This window comes from Halichoeres trimaculatus, unplaced genomic scaffold, assembly GCF_033239565.1.
Source record: "Halichoeres trimaculatus isolate MK-OKI-2021-1 unplaced genomic scaffold, fHalTri1.1 fHalTri1_scaffold_13, whole genome shotgun sequence".
Lineage (NCBI taxonomy): Eukaryota > Metazoa > Chordata > Actinopteri > Labriformes > Labridae > Halichoeres > Halichoeres trimaculatus.
Genome location: NW_027437191.1, coordinates 25151787 through 25172821, shown reverse-complemented (window position 1 = coordinate 25172821; position 21035 = coordinate 25151787). Strand labels below are relative to the sequence as shown.

General features: G+C 41.7%; 1 protein-coding gene across 1 annotated transcript in view; it reads left to right on the top strand.

Annotated features, from left to right (window-relative positions):
- The window catches only part of nmbr (neuromedin B receptor), a 43439-nt gene extending 36623 nt beyond the window's left edge, over positions 1 to 6816 (top strand). The window contains exon 5 of the mRNA XM_074684836.1: positions 3731 to 6816. Within this exon, the coding sequence (XP_074540937.1) occupies positions 3731 to 3893 (163 nt within the window). The 3' untranslated portion in view covers positions 3894 to 6816. The remainder of the gene's footprint in view (positions 1 to 3730) is intronic.
- The last annotated feature ends 14219 nt before the right edge of the window (positions 6817 to 21035 follow it).

Genomic DNA, 21035 nt, shown 5'->3' with positions numbered 1-21035 from the left:
CAAATATATAACCCATCATAAGAACCTTCAGTTCTGGCCCTTGTACATCCATCCCATCAAAAACGAATCAGGGTGGAAGGTCGCAGACAAAGACCAAACATTCATGTTGCAGTGCATACACTGCATGGAATATTAAATATGCCTAGAGCATAATTGTGCAAAATAAATACTTATCCAAGTAATTTTGAAATTAAAAAGCTTTTCTTTTCTTTATTTCATAGCAGGAAATAACTGAACATACATACAGCACAAATACTAGGCCTATGTCTTCAGAGACATTCAGCCCAATACAACCTTAACAACATGGGACACAACATGCTCCTATGAAACAGAATAAGTGCATTTTCCATCCTTTTAAAATAAGGAATAGTAATAAAACTGGACACCTGCTTAATACTTTTTCCCTATAGATGACTACTATATCTACATTAATTAACATTCATTTAAAATATACATGTTATTAAAGATTAAAAATCGCTTCTGGACAAACTTTAGCTTACGGGCCCTAAATTGGACAGCCCTGGTCTAAACACTAACTAAAGTGTCTAAAGTGTTGGGGGATATTTCAGCCTCTGTCCAAGGACACGGTCACACTTGTGCTTAAGCACGGCACAGTTTGGATGGCTGGTGTGACCGCGCACTAAAATGCTTCCTTCCAGCTGCCGCCTCTTTGAACACTCTAAAAACCACCTTCCCCCTGACTGACCAGTCCTCTGTACGCCAACCTTGGTGTTTGAGGGCCACTCATATTTGTGCGTTTATCATTTCAGCAAGTCTCGTCAAGATCTCAAGCTACAGGCAGATTCAGGGATTTCTCCAACATATACATGTTTAGAGTTTTGAAAATCTGCACACGTTTACTCTGATCATCCTTCACTGGTACTTTATTTCCAAGTCTTAAAAGCATCTGAATATGTTTGAACCACTTCCTGTATAAAGAACTCATGCATAAAGAACCTTTAGCATTCATTCATCTGTTGACAGAGAAACATGGACATGTAGGAAAGATTGCTTCTCGAACACGCATGTTTGAGCATGGATTCACATCACGTCGCACTCAGTCAGGGGAGAAAAGAAAAACCATATGACACAGATAAACTGTTCTGATCATCATATGAATAGAGAAGAGGATGATTGAGCTCTTTCTGACGTCTAAGCTGAGCAGAATCTCTTCTATATGCTGTCATCGCTGTGTTTTGCTGCAAACACAGATGCTGCAAACTCTGCAGAGCATTTTTAAAGCATGGAGAGTTACGCCAGCATAAAATCATCTCCAAGACACAATAATTACAGCCTGTTACTTCTTAAATCTCTCCAGTTTCTCTAAAAACTCATTATTCCCTGCAGCACGACAGGAACCCTCTTCAGAACCACTCAGACCTGGTCTTGCACAGTCCGCCCCCTTATACTGAGACTGTCACATTGTGGCGGTCTTCTGAGGATCATCTTTTGGCTGCTGAAAGCTCAGACACATTTCAGAAAATTGGAAGAATAAGTTTTGCCTTCAGGAAGCAATTATAGAAGTAATGCAGCATGAAAATCTCCCATAATTCACCTGTGGCTAGATTTATTTCTTCTCACCTCAAAAGCACGACCGAATTGTTGTTCGCAGTGTGAAGATTTAACTTTTCCATTTTCTTCTATCATGTTTAAGTTTTTCACCAACATAATCTGAGCACAGATTCTGCAGGCGTAGGACAGGATTTTGTGAAATAAAAGAATCAGAACAGGTTTGAAGATTACAACTCCAACTCTTGCACCAAAAAATAAACCTGTATTTTAAGGCAGCTATCAGGAAGTGATGTTTTAGCCACAGTGGCAGGAAGAGGTGAAATCATAAACTACTAGTTTACTTGATGCCAACTTGGTGACTTTGACAAATCTAGCAACTTTATGGGAGCTCGGTCTTACTCTCTGAAATGAGCAGTGGGTGCTGCTAGGGAGAGACAGCAGGATGAGATAGGTGACATAAAGTGTAATAAAATGTCTTTTCATTGGTCATTTAGGTCTCCAACCCTGATGGTGGCCAGGGGAGAGTGTGGACGCTCTATTTACTGTGGAAAGTCAAATTTGTCATAGTTGGAGATAGATGTTTTTAATAAGACAGAGAAGATATGCAAACCAGGCAAGTCGTAAGTCATAGCCCAGTACTTTTTCTTTCCGCTCCTAGCTTTCATCTTACAGAGCATTAATTATGTCACTGATTAGTTATGTAATTTGGACTGTATGTATAGGCTCCTTGCATAAAGTTAAAGCTGTGTACATCCTGCAGAAACTCAACAACTCTCCCAGCTGACATCTTTAAATAAATGGATTTACCATGATGTGAAAATGTGAGAGTTTGAGAAACACAGAGGACACAAGACCAGATGAAAGTGATGAAAAGGAGCAGAAACACTTAGAGCTAAAAAAAAGTTTTTGTTTTTTTCCTTTCCTTCCTTCTTCCTTCCTTTCTTTCTTACCTCTTTGCTTTTTTTGCTTCATTTCGTCCTTGCTTTCTTCCTTGCATTGTACCTTCCTTTCTTGTTGGCATTATTATTTCTGTGTGTGCTGTTTACATATGTTTTGTATGTGCATCAAGTTTGAAGTTACATACGGATTATTGGTGTGTTTTTATGTTGTATGGTATGGGAGTTAAGCAGTGGGGAGGTGTGTCTTATTTCACGTAGGAGGGCCTTAGCTTTGGCTGGTGAATATTTAAGTGAGGGAGTTCTGTGCTGTAAGTTTGTTGTTTGGTGCCCTTGGAAGCTGTTTAAGTATGTCGATTTATTGATACTTTGTTTCTGTTCATATGCATTTTTAGGTAGATGTTTGTTTAGAGACAATAAAACACTTATTGTGTCCTTTATTTTTTTGTAGTTTCACACTTCTGATACGTCAATAAACCTGTGGACAGCAATGTCTCCAGAAGACTGATGTCAGGAAGAGTTTAACTGTCTGTCAAGATTTATTCTGTACATATATCGAGGACAGAACACTGTGGTTCCTTGCTTGCTAGGTCTCTTCTTTCCTCTTGTCCCCTTTATCTCTTCTCTCCCCTTTCCTCCATTGGGTCTTTCTTACCTTTCTTCCTTTATTTCCTTTTTTCCTTCCTTTTTGCCCTTGTTCATTCCTTGGCTTGCGCCTTTGCTTTCTCAATTCCTTTCTCCCTTTCACCCTTCCTTCCTACCTTCCATCCTTCCTTCATTTCTTCCTTTATTCCTACTGCTTTGTTTGAGGTCAGATTAGTCTGAATATGAAAAACAGCCCTGATAAAATCCAAATCCTGATCCTGCCATTAAAACATCCTGACTTACTTCCTCAATATCGCCCCCTAAAGGGGAATAGTTTATTTTGTTAGAACAGAGTCTAATGATGTTTTCAGCTTGTAACACAGCAGTAAACTGACCACAGATCATCTGGTATCATGAGACAATTAAGAGGCAGGTGAAGTAAAGGCTGGTGGTGTTAGCTCTGCTAGTGTTAGCCACTGCTGGAAAACAATTTGTTGTCTTTTAGCTGCAGATTCTGTGATCCTGTGTGCAAAAGGGATGAAGGAATTGTGCCTTTGAACATTTTTAGTTGCTTTCTGAAAATTTGACCAGAGAACTTAATACAGGCCCTGCCCAAGTGCAAGGTCCAGAAACTCTGGCTTGACAGGTTTGAATCCAAGCTGCAGCCCTGCTCTCACCCTGTTTCCTGCTCTATCTCCTGTCCCATCCTAACCTTGTTCTTCTTTCCTCCTCATCAGCCAACTGCGATGTGGTCGAGGTCCTCGCCCCGAGCGCCAAGTCAGCTACCTGCACAGCACCTCCCACATCCGCCTCACCTCCATCAAGAAGAACACACCCACCACCGCCATTACCACCGCAGCTGCCAATGGAAACTCCAACAGACAGGAAGTGGCTCTGTGAAGTGAAAGTCTCTGAATTTTCAGCTTCATTTCACCACAGCAGTCCTGCAGACACAGGACAGGTGGGTTCATGAGTTCAAAGGACTCTGAGTGATTGTATTTGGTGTGTTTGTCTAATCAGACAGATTTGGCTTGACCATCCGCATCCTTAACGTCCTTAACTTGGCAAAAAAACAAGAAGTGCCTCTTGGAATTACAACAAGGGAACTGCAGAATATCCATCTGGGAAGAAATCCTCTCAGGCAACTCTTCAACAAACCCACCTGGGAGAACGGACCGTCGGCTTACAGCATGGGTCCGACACTAGCATGTTCGCTGTGGAAGCTTTTTCTTTGTGCTGAGCTGCTGCTGGTGTCGTCATTGATTGGTTTGAAAAGATCCACAGAGAGTCTTTCCATCTGCTGCCTCTCGATAAAGACTATCAGATGGAGAAACATCCCCAGAGACAGGCACATGTTCTCTCAGTCAAGGACAGAACTGAGTTTGATTGGGGCCACGTGACCATAGTGGACTCTCCCTCTCTCTGGACTCCTGTGATTGTTTCTGAAGTCAGTGGAATGCATTATAGCCGTTGAAAAACTACCAGAAGCCTTGCAAACCAAATATCACGCTGTGTGTTGGTGATCTTACTGGTAAATGTTTGATTTTAGGTTTCTGTTACTCTGTGTCCACCAGAGATATCTCAGTGTGATCCAGTCTCAAGTTTGCATGCTGTTCATAGATGTACGGTACATAGATGTGAGGATACTCAAATTAACTCTCAGTTGGTGTTGGGCCTGTATATGACTGCGCATTGTTATAAAGTCTGTCAGCAAGTTATATAGAGGGTGTGCCGGACAATGCTATGTGAAACCTTACCTCCAAACATCAGACGTCGGAGAGACATGCAGATCACGCCAGTATTGGGTTGGTCCGTTGAAGACCATAACTAGACATCAGAGCAACGTACAAAATGGGTACAAATTTTGACATCTAAATCTGACGTTCAGCATTTAGACGTCATCTGCAGACCAAATCTAGACGTCAATGAGACATTCAAAATTCAGACGTCATTAGTACACCTGTTTTAGACATTAATCTGACCTCCATACGGCGTCTGAAAAAGACGTAATTAAAAACTTTCATTCTGCACCTTCAGGAGACCTGATTTGGACATCAAAAATCAAAATTACTTCAAATATACTTCATTTCATGGTCACATTACTTCCTAAAATCATAACCTGAATGTCATGAGGAGGAAGTTCCTGGAAAGTTTTGGGGATTTTGTTTGTTGTTAGGTGGTCGTTAATGTAAGGCCGAGATCCCTTTGGGGGTTTGGAGTGAAGAAGCCTTGGTCTGATTTATGAGTTTCTGAGCTGAACTTTAAGTCCAATTCACTCGCTCGATAATGATGATGTTTGTCTCAGCCCTTACTGCTGAAGATTTTTGCAGACTAACGAAGCAGAGAAAGGTACGTCTTAATTGGCATTTAAGAAAATTAAATCAAGAAATTAAATCAAGACTAGAATTCCAGCAAACAAACTGTTCTCATCCCCAGAAAAGACAAGGAGAGATGTTTCTGGTGGACACACAGAATAACAGCTTTGTTTCTTTCTTGTGTCTGTGCTTTGTGTTGCTGTTTGGGCATGAGCAGACAGGTTAAAGTGTGCACAGGTTGACGTTCTGTGTTTTTTAAACTGAAGCAGAAACTGTGGTGAACTTTTGATAACATACTTTTCTTCATGGAAATGTTCAGTGTGTTTTTCTGTGCCGGGCATGTTTCGCACCAAATGTTGAGAAATGACGCTTGAATCTCAAACGTACATGATAAATGTTTCTACACACATAAACACATGGAGTCGCAGATTGCAGCAGTTTTCCTGAGCTGAATTGAAATAAATGTTTCTCTTTAAGTGAAATGACAGGTTTAGAGTCTCTGTGCATGGCTGCAGACTAACTGCTGGTTGTCACCGAGCCATCAGCTCTGCAGACAATCAGACTTGAGCTGCAATTACTCGGAGAGATGGGTGTCAGAGTTTCTATGTGCACCTGTGGGAAGCTGTTGATACACACAAGGGGATAAGTGCGGGGTTGATGGGTGGCGTAGGTGTCTAAACTTCCGTGACATCACTGAAAGTGAATTGCATAACGAAGGCCGGCTTTTTCCACGCCAGGCTCATTAGAGGGGGACAGAGGTTCAGTGAGTCACTCAGAGTCTCTGGCATGAATCACCACAGGGGTGAAACCTGTGAGCAACTCCCTGATTGCTAAGACAATCATCTTCACACAATCAGAGAAGCTTCGAACTGAGACATTTGAGTCCTTGACCTAAACGCAGCCGGAGCAACAACACATCATTATCATCTGTTTTCAGGTGAGAGCTGGAAGCACAAGCACAAGCTACTGTTTTACACCAAACTTTAGGGAAGACATTGACTAGCAAAGTTAGATTGGATGGTTCTTGGTGGACTATAGGTCGGTCTTTACTAAGGGTTTCCGGATACAACCTTTTCACTTTTGATTTGCAGCCTTGAGCATTGGCTGGTGCTGATACTGATCCAATATGATGACAAGCATAAATGGTGTGACATCCAGCTCCATTTGTAGGTCTTCCAGGCTTGAATGAGCCTTAAGGGAATGCTCAAATGTACTAAACTTTCTAAGGTCTGTGCCACCATGAAAACATTGTACATGATACGTTTTGCCCTTTAACTCCTGGAACCAAGGGGGTGAAATAACCTTATAACAGGATATTGAAACCAATACCTCTGGGCTCAGTATTCAAGACAAAAATTTAAACATATTACACTTCACTGGATTCACTGTGTTGATTTGGAGAACAGCAAAAACCTCTTTTCCACATATAAATGAAATTTATATTAACACAGATAGAACATATATATAAGAGGTTATGTCAAAGAGTTCTTCACTACTAAACAACTCCTCATTTATTTCAAGAGAACAGGACCAAAAAATACATTGCCCCTCAATGAATAAAAAAATCAATTAATCAATAAATTCAAGGTAAAAAAAAAATCTATTGATAAGCATAGGTGAAATAAATGAAATAGTATTTCCTTAAATGTCTGCCTTTGAGTCTGTCTCTTTAAATGTCGGTTTCAGTTTGTTTAAAAAATATATATATTATAACAATAGTACTGAGATCTTAGAAATAAAGTGCAAAGGAAATTCAAAACCCATCATTCTTTGAGTCCCTCCACTTCTTCAGAAAGCACATTTTTTGCAGTCCATCATCCAGGTGTGGCAACAGCTACCTGGAATACAGAGATATGGACACTAGCTCAGTTGTCCCCCAAACAAAACCAGCCAGGATATCCATATAAAAATAAATCAAATTTCCTCAAACTTTCTGTAACCCTGTAAAAACAGAGTCATGACATATTCTATTTATTTTTAGTAGTCACGTATGCATGGACCCAAATATTCCGCTTGCATTTGGTTTATTTGCTCAAATGGAAAGAAATTAACCTTTGTATACACCTCGTTCCAAAAGAAAAGTGCGACTCCAAATGGACATTTAATTGGTTTCACAGGGCCAGAATATTCCTTTCCCCAAACCGACTGAGGTATCATGTATCCGCTCAAATGGAAAGTTGTCAGGGTGCGTTCTTTCAGCGCATGCTCAGATATGATGTTAGACGCAACTAAAGACGTTCCTCAACTTTAAAAATGTCGGCGAGCAGTCAGCGCTGGACTGCTGCGGAAAGTTTGTTTTTGATCCAAACTTTGGAAGAACTGAACATAATTTCAAGACAGGACGGACGAAAAACTTGCAATACGGAGTTATTCCAACAAGTGAAAGAAAAATACTTTGATAAATCACGCGATGTTTACGTTTTTCTGCGCATGCCCTGTTGCCCATTCTGTTTGATTATAGCGCCTCATGTAGACCAGAGATTGGAATATTCCTTTCTATGTATACTATTGTTTTCAGAAAAGTCATTCAGAAAGATTCCATTCGGAAAGAGGAAAAAGTCCTTATGTAACTGTGGATAGTGATAAATGATCTTTTTTATTCACATTGCTTAACACTGCATTCTCTAATTCACATATGAGAAATTCTGTGTCCCGCAAATGCTTCTAGTCTTTTTTTACAGCTTGTGTGATACTTTTAGGGAACTTTAATTAACCTTTATGGTGCATTTAAGGACATCAGAAATATATAAATCCTGCAAACTACGTTGAAAAACCTGGATTTCCCACTCAGCTGCATCGGACCAATATCGAATATCAACATCTGATCGGGACAACCCTTGGCTTTGGCCCAGAATCTTAGGGTCTTGTTGGAGGTGAGTAACAATCTGCATGTGAGTTGCTAAAATGATGAGTTCATCTCATTAGGATCTCCTAACTGGTTTGTGGGCCTCAAACACTAAGCTCTGCCTCCAAAGGCCTGGCCAATCTGAGCGAAGGGGGTTTGTAGAGCAGGGAGCCTTAAAGAGATAGAATGTTTCACACAGAGGCTGAAATAAAAGTTTTCTAAAACACCTGTGTAAGAAATATATTTTTTTCAAGCTTTAAATTATGTAAAGCAACAACAGGGGCACCAGAGGGTCAGAATAAAGACTAAAAAAAAAAGCACACAGTAGCCGGGGGCTCAGATGTCTGGTGAATGACCTGAGGAGTCAGTTGGAGTTCAGGCCTCTGATTAGGATTCTCCAGGGCTGCCCCTTCTGAAAGTTTTATGAGCACTCCCAGCTGGGAGGAGACCTGGAGGTAAACCCAGGGTTTGTTAAAGGGATTATGCATCCTATTGGTGCTGGGGAACGCCTGGGGCTCCCTGTGGAAAAGCTGGGTAGAGGGACATTTGGGGGAAATTGGATTGGGAAATTAACTACAAAGCTCCAACTATTTGTTCTCCTTTCAGTTCAGTGCCACAGACTACGACACCTTCACCTGTTTGCAGCTGTGCAGCTCAGACCTCATAGGTATTTTGACACCAAAATGTGAACTCAAAGGTCTTAAAAAGTCATGCAGACTGTATAAAAAAGTGCAGCTTTATTGGTGTTAAAGGATTCCTGAAGCAGCTCTCTCCGTCCTGAGCTTCCTCTGTGAGATGTTTGGGCTGCAGAGGCTGTGCGTGTTATTAAAATGGGACAGACAGTAACCAATATTTAATATGATCATCTGAGCATAAAATTAGCTTAGTCCTTGTTATGCCTAAAACGATGATTCACTCTGTGATAACGGCAACCTTCCATGCATCCAATCAAAGCAATCTATCAAACTGTGGCCATGACAAAAATAACGAGCAAACACAGCCGGTGTTGCAATCTGAAATTTTTCCTCCCCTGGCTCTGCATTCTGGATCTAATGTGCTTCCTCTCGTCCTTTTCTTTGTGCAATCACACTCCAACACCTAAACTGTGGAACTGTGGGCACCGACTTAAGGGTTGTTTCCTGCAAGCCTCAAGCTGAAAGGTTGGTTTTAGAAACAGATGCACATGTAAAAAAACAAAACAAAACAAAATAACACAATGAGAGCTGCTTGTTCTTCCCCTGAGAAAGAAATTGAGTTCTCAAATCTGTGCCCACAAACTGCAATTCAGCAGGAACAGATTATTAACTGTGAGGCTCCTTTAGTTCAAAGATGACAACCCGGGGTTGTCTGTAAGTCTGCATCCAGATCAGGTTTAACCTAGTCAGTTTTGCTTTTAAGAAAACAGGCAAAAGTGATGAAATCAGCCCCAAAAAATGAAGATTTCCTAAGTCCCACCTTGTGTTTTTAAGCTGTTGACATCGTGACCTTGTTTTTTTCTTTTGCTTTAATTTTTTTTATTTTAAAATAAGTTTAAAATAAAGTTAAATGAAAAAAAGAAAACATCAGAATTCAGCTTCTGCAAAGGATGTGCAGGCTACAGTAATGAGGTGCAACACTGATTGTCCACCTGAATGTTTTTTAAGTGTGGTTGGTGCAGATGGGCATAGAGGCGGAAAAACACCAAATCAAACTTGACGAGCTTACCAGGAAAACTTCGATCAGTTACCGAGAGAGAGATGCTAATTTTTATTTCCATGTTCTGGTTTGTGTTGGGTTTACAAGTCTGGAGTCCATTTTTGAGTTGGTATGGCACGTTTCAAACCGGACACTTCCTTCAGAGTACATCAAACATCACTCAGGGAAAATTAAAGTCAGAAAATTAACTAATCTATTCAGGAATTAACCTTTTCTCAGAAGGCTTGTTAGTCAGACCATCTGAAGTAGAGGTCGACCGATATGGGTTTTTTGGGGGCCGATACCGATGCCGATGCTTTCCAAATTTGGGCAGCCGATGCCGATATGCATAGCCAATTTTTCCAATTTGATATTCAGGCCGATTGTTAAATAAATATATATTTATCACATTTTTGTGAAACGCAGCAATTTCTGAGCAACTAAAAGAAATCTATTACAACAATTCGTGTCCAGCCCTCTGAACATTTGTTCAGCTTTTAAAACAATGAAATATTTTGTCTGAGTAAATACACAATGTAACAAGCAGTAGTAAACATTCACACTCTTCTTAAAATGTCAAAAAAGAAATTTAAACTTATTAATATAATTTGAACAAAAGTATGTAATGTATCCAAGTGGTTCCACAAGTTTGAGGTGCTCATCTTTTTTGTGCCTGATCAAAAATTGCGTCATTTTATACAACGGATCAAAAATCGGCTTTTTAAAAGAAAATACGGCCGATGGCCGATAGAGACAAATGTCCAAATATCGGCCCGATATATCGGTCTACCTCTAATCTGAAGGCCCTTTAGTCATAAAATCTGGTGGCCCTTTAGAAAATCGGATTAGTCAGAAGGTCTGTTGGTCAGAAGGCTCAATAACCAGCAAATCTGAAGGCTGTTAGTCAGAAAGTCTGCTAGTCAGGAGCCCTGTTAGTTAAACAATCAAAAAGGCCTGTTAGTCAGAAAACCGGATGGCTTGTTAGTCAGAAGGCCAATTAGTCATCACATCTGCAGGCTTGTTAGCTAGAAAAGTAGTCATAAATTAGTTGATATTCTTAAATCTTAACTAAGTGCCTGACTAACTGACCTTCTGACAATAAGGTCAGTTCAGTCTTTTCATTGTTGTCTGAGATGAAAGAAGAAAAGTGAATTTGATGATAACTGTTTGTTAGATTGTTTTGAACTTGATGAAAAGATTGGTCCATAATGTGTATGAATCAGAATAATACACATGCTAAATTGGTCACAGTTGAAAACTTGTTTTGCACGCTCTGTTTGTCTTCTTCTCCTTTCTTATCACCTCTTCTTACTCCTGTGGCTGTGTACCGTGCCATTCTTCTCTTTTCTCATTCCCCTCCAGCAGCCTCTCAGCCTGTCCCTCTGCTCTCTCACCCACTCACTAAACAAGTGATCTAATGCAGGGAGCTACTCCTGCTGGAGAGGTACAGATTTTAGACCACTGTGTCTGCACGGAGCATTTCAGGTCAGCACACAGAGAACAGAACAGGACAGACTGTGTCATTATTACATCCTTTCCTGGCAAGGTAACACCTGATGTTTTGCAAACAGGGTGCATGAAATGAAGGAATAAACAGAGAGTCAGAACATTGTCTAACCACGGGGTAAACAAAAAAACAAGGGGTGGGAAAAGAGTGTTCCTCAAATTTAGTTCAACAACTACGAACTAAGTATTTCTTCAAAATACAAATTTAAGAAGGCATTTCAGATGCAAATTTATATTTCTTATGAAAAAATCTGACAAACTTCCATATTTTGCGCGGAGCTTGGTGACATGGGAAAAGTACAAATTGAGTGAGACCAACCAGACAATAAGTGACAGATGACCCCTTGGATTTAATGCAAGCATGTTAAAATTTTTCATCCCGAATGTTGGAGGTTAAAGGTAGGGTCAGCAGGAATTTGTGTTACTTGTTAGTTAACACAAAATTCACTCCTCTCAGTGGCTCAGTGCCAGCGGCAGCACACACCCACTGCCTCCAACTGTAGCTACATGAACACACTCACTGGCCCAGCAACCACCTGTAGCATCACTTTTCTATGAGTGAGAGACTTGAGAGCCATGCACCTGACTCGACATGTTAGCACAAGCTAATCACGGGTATTTGACACATACCTGGTTAGCAGAATTCCAACTCGCATTGGTCTTCATCCCTTGCTGCTCTTCAAGTGCTGAAAAGCGAGTGAAAGTCGAGCCAAGCTTCACCCTTGTTTTAAAAAAAAGCTTTATCTTTTTGGTGTTTCGTTGCACTTTGGTTGTGTCTTTTTTCCTTGGTGTTACGTCTACTATTGTAGCAGCTCTGATTAGCCTCTTCTACTCACTCCCATCAACAGGCAAAGTCATTTGCGCACTGGGTGCAGGGTGACTGGCTGAAGTATCCACACTTGCTCTTTGCCCAAAAATATTAAAAACAACCAAACGTCAACATACAGATGGGAGGGGGGTTGGGGCAGACACAGACACTGACACACACGTATAGAGGCCCACAGTATATAAAGGCAGCAACCTTGTGAATTTAGTCATGTAGACATGGTAAAAACGACCTGCTGAAGTTCAAACTGAGCATCAGAATGGAGAAGAAAGGAAGTTTAAGAGACTTTGAAAGTGGTATGGTTGTTGGTGTGACACAATTACAATCTTTGGGGTTTACAGAGAGCATCCTTATCCTGAATAACAGTCTAATCCAGCCTAGGAGCAGACAGGCTACAGCAGCAGAAGACAACATCGGGTGACCCTTCCCAAGAAGAGTTAGCTGAGAACAGGAAATTGAGCCTAACCCTAATCCACATGGGCTCACCAAAACTGGACCAGAGAAGACAGAAACCCTCCTCTAGTCTGATGAGTCTAGATTTCTGCCCCACACTCTGGAAACACTCTGGCCTCCACAGTCATGGTGGAACGAGAGATTCTTATTTTGGATGTTGAGCCCACCAATCGACACATGTGGGCTTTACCTCTAAAAAAAAAACAAAAAACACAATTTTGTCTGATTGTCCTTTCTACCCACGGGTAGTGTCTTATGTTAATGAGAACAGCTGAGTCATAGTTTGTGTAATTAGGATTTTTAACAGTCTTACCACTGATCGCTTTATTAGACTCATCACACCTCTTCTAATCCACACAGAGCCTCTCATTTATTAGACAGGAGCTATTATTGCCTGAACAAATAAGATTAGAAAATCAGTGCCAGACCTAACTACCCACATAATCACAGGGACGGGGAGGTTTTTAACTAAGGTAAACTTTCTGTGGTGTGTCAGAGCAGAGGAGGACAAACATGGAGCTCAGGGTCAGCACCGTGCAGTTTGAACATTAAAGGCATTAATTAGGAAGGATTAGAGGATCAGAGGGTCGCTTCTTCACTCAGGAAGAGAATTTCACATAATTAAGTGAGAAAAGCTGACCTGTGTGAATGTTTGAGTCTTATCTACAGAGGTTCAGAGAAAGTCAAAACTGGCGTCAAAGTGAGCAGAGAGGGGCACTGATAGAAGCTCAAATAAAGATGACAAGAAGAACTTTTAAATGCTGCTTGTGCTATAGTTTAATGTGCTTTGAAATAAAATCTATATTAAAACACTTTAGCCCACAGGAAGTGAAGGACTCTCCGTTAAAGTGTGGTCTGTCTAATACTAAGGTCGAAGATTCTATTTTTTCTTACATTTCTGCACAAATAAAGACAAAATGCTGCCACAGAAAATCAATAGACTACATATTTGAAGAAGCACGTAGCATTAGATACATCACAAACACAGATGGCAGTCAAATTGAGGTCACATCAACGATGAAAAACATGCACTTAAGAAAATCAATACCTAATGTTTCAGCATCCATCAGTGTGCTGAGATGCATCAAATGGCATCTTTGCATTTGATTAACAGCCACAAAACAATCAGAGCAAAATGACAACATAAATATCACAGACCAGGGGCTCGAATGCATATTCAGTCATTAAACAAATGAGACAATTGGTCTCAGTGTTCTGTTATGGAAAGACCCATTTGGCTGTAGACACTACACTACGAAAGCGACACAAGTGCCAAATAATGTCTTTTTTTTTTTCTTTGTGATCACATTTATTATTTTCCAACCTCTTAAAAAGGCAGTACATTTAAATAACAAACGCCAAATAGAAAAACTGGTGACAGACATAAGAAAAATGCAGAGAACTGAGAGAAAATGCCACAATTTATAATAATAATAATAAATAATAGATAAAAAATTAAATAACTAAAAATAAAATAATAATAATAATAATAATAATAATAATAATAATAATAATAAAAGAAACAAATTAAAATCATGCATGCCTGCTATGCATAAACATTGATAAACCTGGGGAGTGTGGTTTAACGGTCTGACCAAAAGATTATCAAGAAAAACATTTTCAGTGGAAGAAATGAAAACTTAATGAAAAGAATATAGAATATACAAACAGCTTATATCAGTGAGTCAATTAGATAAACAAAGAGAAATGGAACATTGGAATAAAGATCTTGAGCAGAGTAAATGTTTGTGGTGTTTCTGAGCACACAGTTTTAGACCTCAGAAATAAAATGAGCAATGTTAAAGATACTTTGTTGAACAAGCAATGCCCCAGTAACTCTTTTTTTTTTTTTTTTTTTTTTTTAATAACTTGTCCTGTCCAGCATCACGGCAACAGAATTATGATCTGGCTGCCATATTGTGCAGAACACATTTACTTTTCCAAGGGGAGCCATTTGTGTATAAGGCTCCCCTTGAGTTTTTAAATCATGCTTTTTATTACTGTTTTGGAATATATATTTTTCCCGTATGAGGATAGTGCTTGACCAGAACAAGGTGATATTAGAAAAGAAACAGTGATAAAGGGAAAGAGTGTAGAGAAGAGACTAGACAGAGAGGGAGAAAGAAACAACAAAACAACGGGAGAGCAGCCACAAGCAAATGACTGAGCAAATGACTACAGACAGGAGAGCCAAACAACCAGCTGCTGAGCCTGAAAAGAGACTGCATCCTGAGGTCTTTGACATCATCATCACAAGGAGCACCTGTGGAGAGATGAACTAGAGAGATCATGAGCAAGAGTGAGCTCATCAACGACAACTGTAGAAATATATGTTTATATATATAAAAATATACACAGATGCATCCACTCACCTACACATAAAGGAGCACAGGTGAGAGTGCAGAATACTGGGGGTGAGTTTTGATTTGGGTTAGGTGATCATGCCAAGGTGTGATCATGCAGATGTGGCCCCACTGCTACCAGAAGCCAGACGAGAGGGCCCTCAATGCTGGGCATTTAGCAGCCACACCAGAGCACAGAGCCCAGGCAGTCCACCACGGAGACAGCAGCACGCCAACCTAGGAGGAGGCAAGGAGAGGGGGGCCCAGGAAGGCAAGAGGCAGGCCCCCGACACTGCGTAGTGAGGGCCCCAGGGGGCCAGGGACTGAGGCCCTGCTAGACGCTGGGCCCCTGATCGAGTGCAGGGGGTAGGACCTGGGGCCCCCTGTGCCACCTACCCAACATTTCGCCACACGCATCCTTAAAGGAAGAAGATGCACAAAAGTGAAAATACATAGTCTGGAGTTACAGTTTACACTTTCAGGAGACCAAAGATGAATGTAAAGGACGTCCTTTGAACATTCATTTTGCTCAAAGAAAGGGTAGAGCTGTGCCGGCAAGCCTCAAGTGGCCACTAGTGGAACTGCACTCTGCACTTGTTTGAGCTCCAGAGAAAGATCAATGGCTGAAACATGTTTTAAATTCCTTATGGGATGAGTCAGAAACCAAAAATATGGATCAAATTACAGACCGGACATCCACTCCTCCTTTATCCATTTTCATCAGTCTTTAGAGCCCTGTCCCTTGATGGCAGGCTTAGGAATATCACCTTAACGTCCCTCTACTCTGTAATTTCACCGCTCCTCCTGGAGGATCCTTTTAGAGCCTCTGACAAAACAAGGCTTAAAACTGGACACTGGGACTGGAAAAGGGATTTCACATGAAATGGGAGGATTAAACCCACAAGTGTTATGTATAAACAAACCCTAAGAGGAGACTCTCTAACTTAAGAAAGCAACAAACTTATAGCTTGACTACCTGAAACAGAAACAAACCAGTATGAGACGCCTGCAAGTTTTAGGTCCACCCCAAGGTCTGCTATCAGCTTTATGTTCCTGGAAAACCTCTAAAAAGATGTGCCCTGGGGGATCCTGATCAGCCGTCCTCATCGCATCAGTGTGCTTGTTGTACCTCCGACTCTCACCCCCTCCACGCTGAGCAAACAGAGCTAATCCAACAGCAGAAAGCACTTCAGAGACGTGACCCAGCACCTCGCATTTCCCCTGTCAGACTGTTTCACTTGTTGTACATGAATTCAATAAAACTTCAGCAGTGTGTGGACGTTTTGGGAAGATTTGACATTAGAATCACTCCTGAGCTGCAAACAGACACGACGCCGTGTGCCGCAGCCTCCTCGGCCTCAGCCATTAACTGCTCGCTGCACAAACAGACTTTCCCCAAGAGGAAAACAGAACAGGTCACAGCATCTTCAGCTGAGACTGACATTGATCTGTTCAGCTGCACAGAGTGAGGAGTGGAGCGGCTCTCTGACGACTGGTTCTTATTTCTCTGATCAATACGGCCTCTGATGAATTTGACATGAGGTCAGAGGAAACTACTTTATATTAAGACTCATTATCATCAGCACTTTTAAAGAGATGAAATCCAAAGATGGACGGCCGGGTTTGTTTGTTCATCTATCATGAAAGTGTTTGTCAACGGGATTCCTGAGAGGGTTTGTGATTGTGAAGCCAAGAGATGCACTCTCTGTAAGGAGAGGCAGACAGAGGCTGATGGAGTTTATTTGGTTGGAGGGAACACTGGCACGCTGAGAAAGATCATTCATCTAAAAACTGAGAGGGATTGTTTTCAGGCTCCTTTATGTTTCCTTTACAAGTGAAATCCTTAACTATTTTAAATATGTCTTAATTTCTAAAAATCTCATCATGGCACCTCAGAAAACTCCACCATTTTTGTGTGTACTGTGAATGTACGTTTTGCCAGAGCCTGAGTGCATGTATCCCATCCAGCCAGAAATTTGGCCAGGCCTGGGGACAGGTGTCTTGTCTCTGCAGCAAATGTGCATCTTGTCTTGGCCAATGAACTTGCACCTCTGCAAGATAATGTGTGTCTCAGCCTGGAAATGAGGGAGTACTTAGGCTAGCCATTGAGTTAGCATCTTGGTCAGCAAACCAGTGTCTATCTTGGCCAGCTAGCACCTCAGCAAGCTAGTGCTAGGCCAGCGAGTGAATCTGTGTCTCAGCCAGGAAGCAAAGGTATTGGCCACAAGCTGGTTTTGGCTGGTGAGCTGACATGCAAGTCGCAGGCATCTCAGCCAGGTTGCAAACGTGTGTCTCAGCCAGTAAGTGGATGTGCATCTCATCCATTGATCGTATAAAACATGGATGTAGCCTCTGTGACGTCATTTGTCTGTTCCTGAAACCATAAAATGAAGCCGATCCGTGGACACAGCCACATTTGCTATGACGCTGGCTGTGATTTTTTTTCCAAGCAGCTACAGGGCGTGAGTGATCTGAGCTGTGCCTCTGTTTGGAAAACCAAACGATCCTAACAACTTCTAAACCGATGAGGTAGAAAAATTTTACTCGCTGTACAGCGTGTGCCAATGGTGAAATCAGCGTTTCAGACCCAAGTCATTTTTTTCACCAGGCTGTAAATATGAATCTTAATGCCATAAAAGTCTGTTTTTATTGCTGGGTGTGTACGTGACTTCCGATATTTCTGCAGCCAGCCTCAAGTGGATTCTCGACAAACAGCAACTTTTAGCGCTTCTAACCAGATGTTGCCCCTTGGTCTCATCGTTTTGGCCAGCTAACATGCATCAAACCGAACAGATAGGATCAACCTGGGGTGTTTTGATCGGGGAACAAGTGAGCATCTGGACCAAAAAAAAGGTAAGCATCTTGGTCAGCAAACCAGCAAGTGCCTCGAGGCTGTGTTATGCTTTCCATGCGCGGAAATGAGACACACAAGATCCGTGCGAGAGAATGTGTGAGGCTTTTATACTTTTTAACACCCCATGCAGTGTCTGATGGTGTTCATTCCCAAACTGCAGTAATGTACTCCTCACACAGTACTAATACTAAACATGAGTCAAAGCCGTGATTTTTTTTAAGCACTTGGTTATCAGAGTGGTCTCTGTGTGAAGAGTCATACAGATGCCTGTATTTCTGCACTTCCACCAGTAGGAGAACCTGGCAGGTTAGAAATTTTGCAGTGTTCACGGCGCAAAACATTTCGACATGAAAGGAAACGCACAAGTGAGTGTAGGTGCATTAATGACGTCATTCGTCCACCTGAAACCATGCAGACCCTGCAGATGTGTCAAGCTAGCACTTCAGCAAGCCAGTGCTAGGTCAGTGAGTAAAGCTGCGTTTCCACCAAGCAGTCCGGGTCGGTTCAGTACGGTTTGGGACGGTTTGGGACAGTTAAGTCTGATCCCGTTTGCGTTTCCACAGCAAACTCTGCCCTCTCGTGGTGGGCGGCGTGTAAGCCGGACACCGGAAGCCGCAGCTGGTAAACAATAGCGCGACGCCGTAGCAGCTTACCCCCCTATTAAATCCAACAAAAAATAAAACGTGACACAGTTAACAAAGAGCACGGATGGAAGACATGCAGCATTTCGTCCTCTCTGTGATTTTCATGTAACTCTCTGTTACAAAGTGCAATTAAGTTTCGTTTCAGAGAAGACTGTGTGCCGCCAGGAGAAATGCAGCCGCTGTCGGGGTAAGTGACAATTCTTTTGCCCAATCAACGGTCTGCAGTGTGTTGCTCCACCTTCCAAGAGTGGATCGTTCAGTCTGGCACCCATACGAAAGGGTCCCAAAAAAGTGGGACAGCTCGTCTCAGTTTTTAGGGATCCGTCCCGGGATGAGTCAGTGGAAACGCCGCTAAAAGCGCACCGTACCGAGACGAACCGACCCGGACTGCTTGGTGGAAACGCGGCTTAAGAATGTGAATGTCTCAGACAAGGAGCATGCATCGAACTAAAAAGATAGGATCAACCTGGACAGAAAGTCAGGCCCACTAACACCTGAATTGTTCAATCAATTTCAAAATAAAACAGTACGGACTCTTTATCGGACTGTTAGAATTAGAAATAGATGCTGATGATGGAATAATTGCTGACAACTTAAGACTGGTAACAAATGACCCATGTCAACCACTGCAAGACTTAACACTCACTTTAACTTTCCATATCCAGTGAGTGGATAACATCTGAATGAGCAAGAACCCAAGCACAGAAAGATGCCCTCACTGTGGAAAGTAGGAGTAAGTTGACAGAAGTCAACCAAGCAATAAGTAATAAGGTTGGTTTGAATTTTGCAAGAACTCCAGAGAGCCCTCCAGAGGTGTTGCATTGTTGGAAATACAAAATGTGTTTTACGCAAAACTTCAAGATGTGGACATGTGTCTGCAGAATGACAGGTAAATACAGCAAAACCATTCAAATTGTCATCTTCAAGGCTGACAGACTGACAAGGATGCTTTTTGTACTACAAATGTGTGCTTTATGTGCTTCTATCCTCCTTTGGTCTCCTTTTCCTGTAATGGAGGATCTCTCCATCAGGATACACTTTAAGAGTCTCCTGCCGGCCATCAGACACCATGAAAGTGAGAAGTCTTTCGAGGCAGCTCCTTTGTTCTCACATCTCTTCCTTACATCTCCCAAGAGAGGAGGCTAAAACACACATTAGCTGGATGAGGAAAACATTTTCATCTTACACACTCTGATGTGTGACGGGTCAAAGAAGCCTTTAGAGCCAGAGCAGGACCTGACACCACCTGTATCTCGGGAGGGGACTGAGTTATTTTACAGCTTCATGTGAGCAGAACCACTGATGTGATCAGCTTTCAGAGGCGAAGACGTACAAACATACATGATTCGGGGGAAAGTCTTCCTCATTTATTTCAACCATGGTAGAGCAGAGACATACCAGGCATGGATCTGGAGGATTTAAGCTGTAAGCACATCGCTCCGTTTCTATTCTTCTCTTTTATTTCTAGGATTTAGTTTTAATCTTCAGGAGCGAGGTTGGAATCCTACAGGAAACAATCAGGAGTGACTTTTCATCACTTCACTTGCTGATCCTGTGGCTCTGAGTAACGTGAGTGGACTCTAAGCATTTGAGGTCCGTCAGGCAGATATCAGAGGCAGACTAAGACATTAATGGGGAAAGAATAAGGGCGCGTGAATCAATCTGGATTCAAACTGCTCCTGCTTCATCTACTGAACCGAGACCAAGTGGGTGGTAAAGCATATCCTCCTTCAGATTCAGAGCGATAAGACCTGTCAGATGTGTTTCACGGCTGCTCGAGTGAGGAATTTAAGAATCACCAGGTTGAAAATTACGCTCATTATCCGCCGGGTGAAGATATTATTGATCCTTACAGCCTCTATGAAGCCTAGGAGGAGCGAATCACCTCCTTAAGCCCTCTTTTTAAAATGATATTTCAGATTGGAGTCAACATGCATTCATGCAGGATAGAGTCAGGAAATCCAGGGAGGAAGGAGGAGATGACATGAGCTCATTTCAGTCTGAGCTGTAGAAACTCAGATTTAGTTTATGTATTCTCTCGATCAGGAGCTTCTATGTCCAATCACTGCACACACACGCTAAGCTTCACACACAGACAGTGACTCAATCTTGCCATCTGCATATACACATATAAGCAGCAGCATCTATAACGTGATCAAGTGTCCTTCAGATTCTGAAATGTTTATTGAGGGAAAAATTCGAGTATTTTAAGGCATGCATGGATTGAGAGCAGAAAAAGGAGTACATAAAAGTGAAAACAGCAAAACAGATAAAGTAAGAGGTTTACAGAAAGATGAGTCAGAGGTATTTGTTGTAGGCTATTATTTTGTAAAGCTAGGTTTTTGAGTTGATTTTTAATTGCAAGTTGGGGCAGCGATGGCTAAAGGCTAAAGATGATTGGGAGTGTGTTGCTGGCATCAAATTCGAAATCTTGCCACTATTCTCAAACATTAATCTGTTTTTCTTTGACTGTCACACAGTTTGAACATGCATTTGTAAATGCAGCAATGCAGTGGAGTCATAGCAGTTATTTTGAGCTCAAACAGTGATCTCCACTACAGAGTCACTTCTGTCTTAATGGCG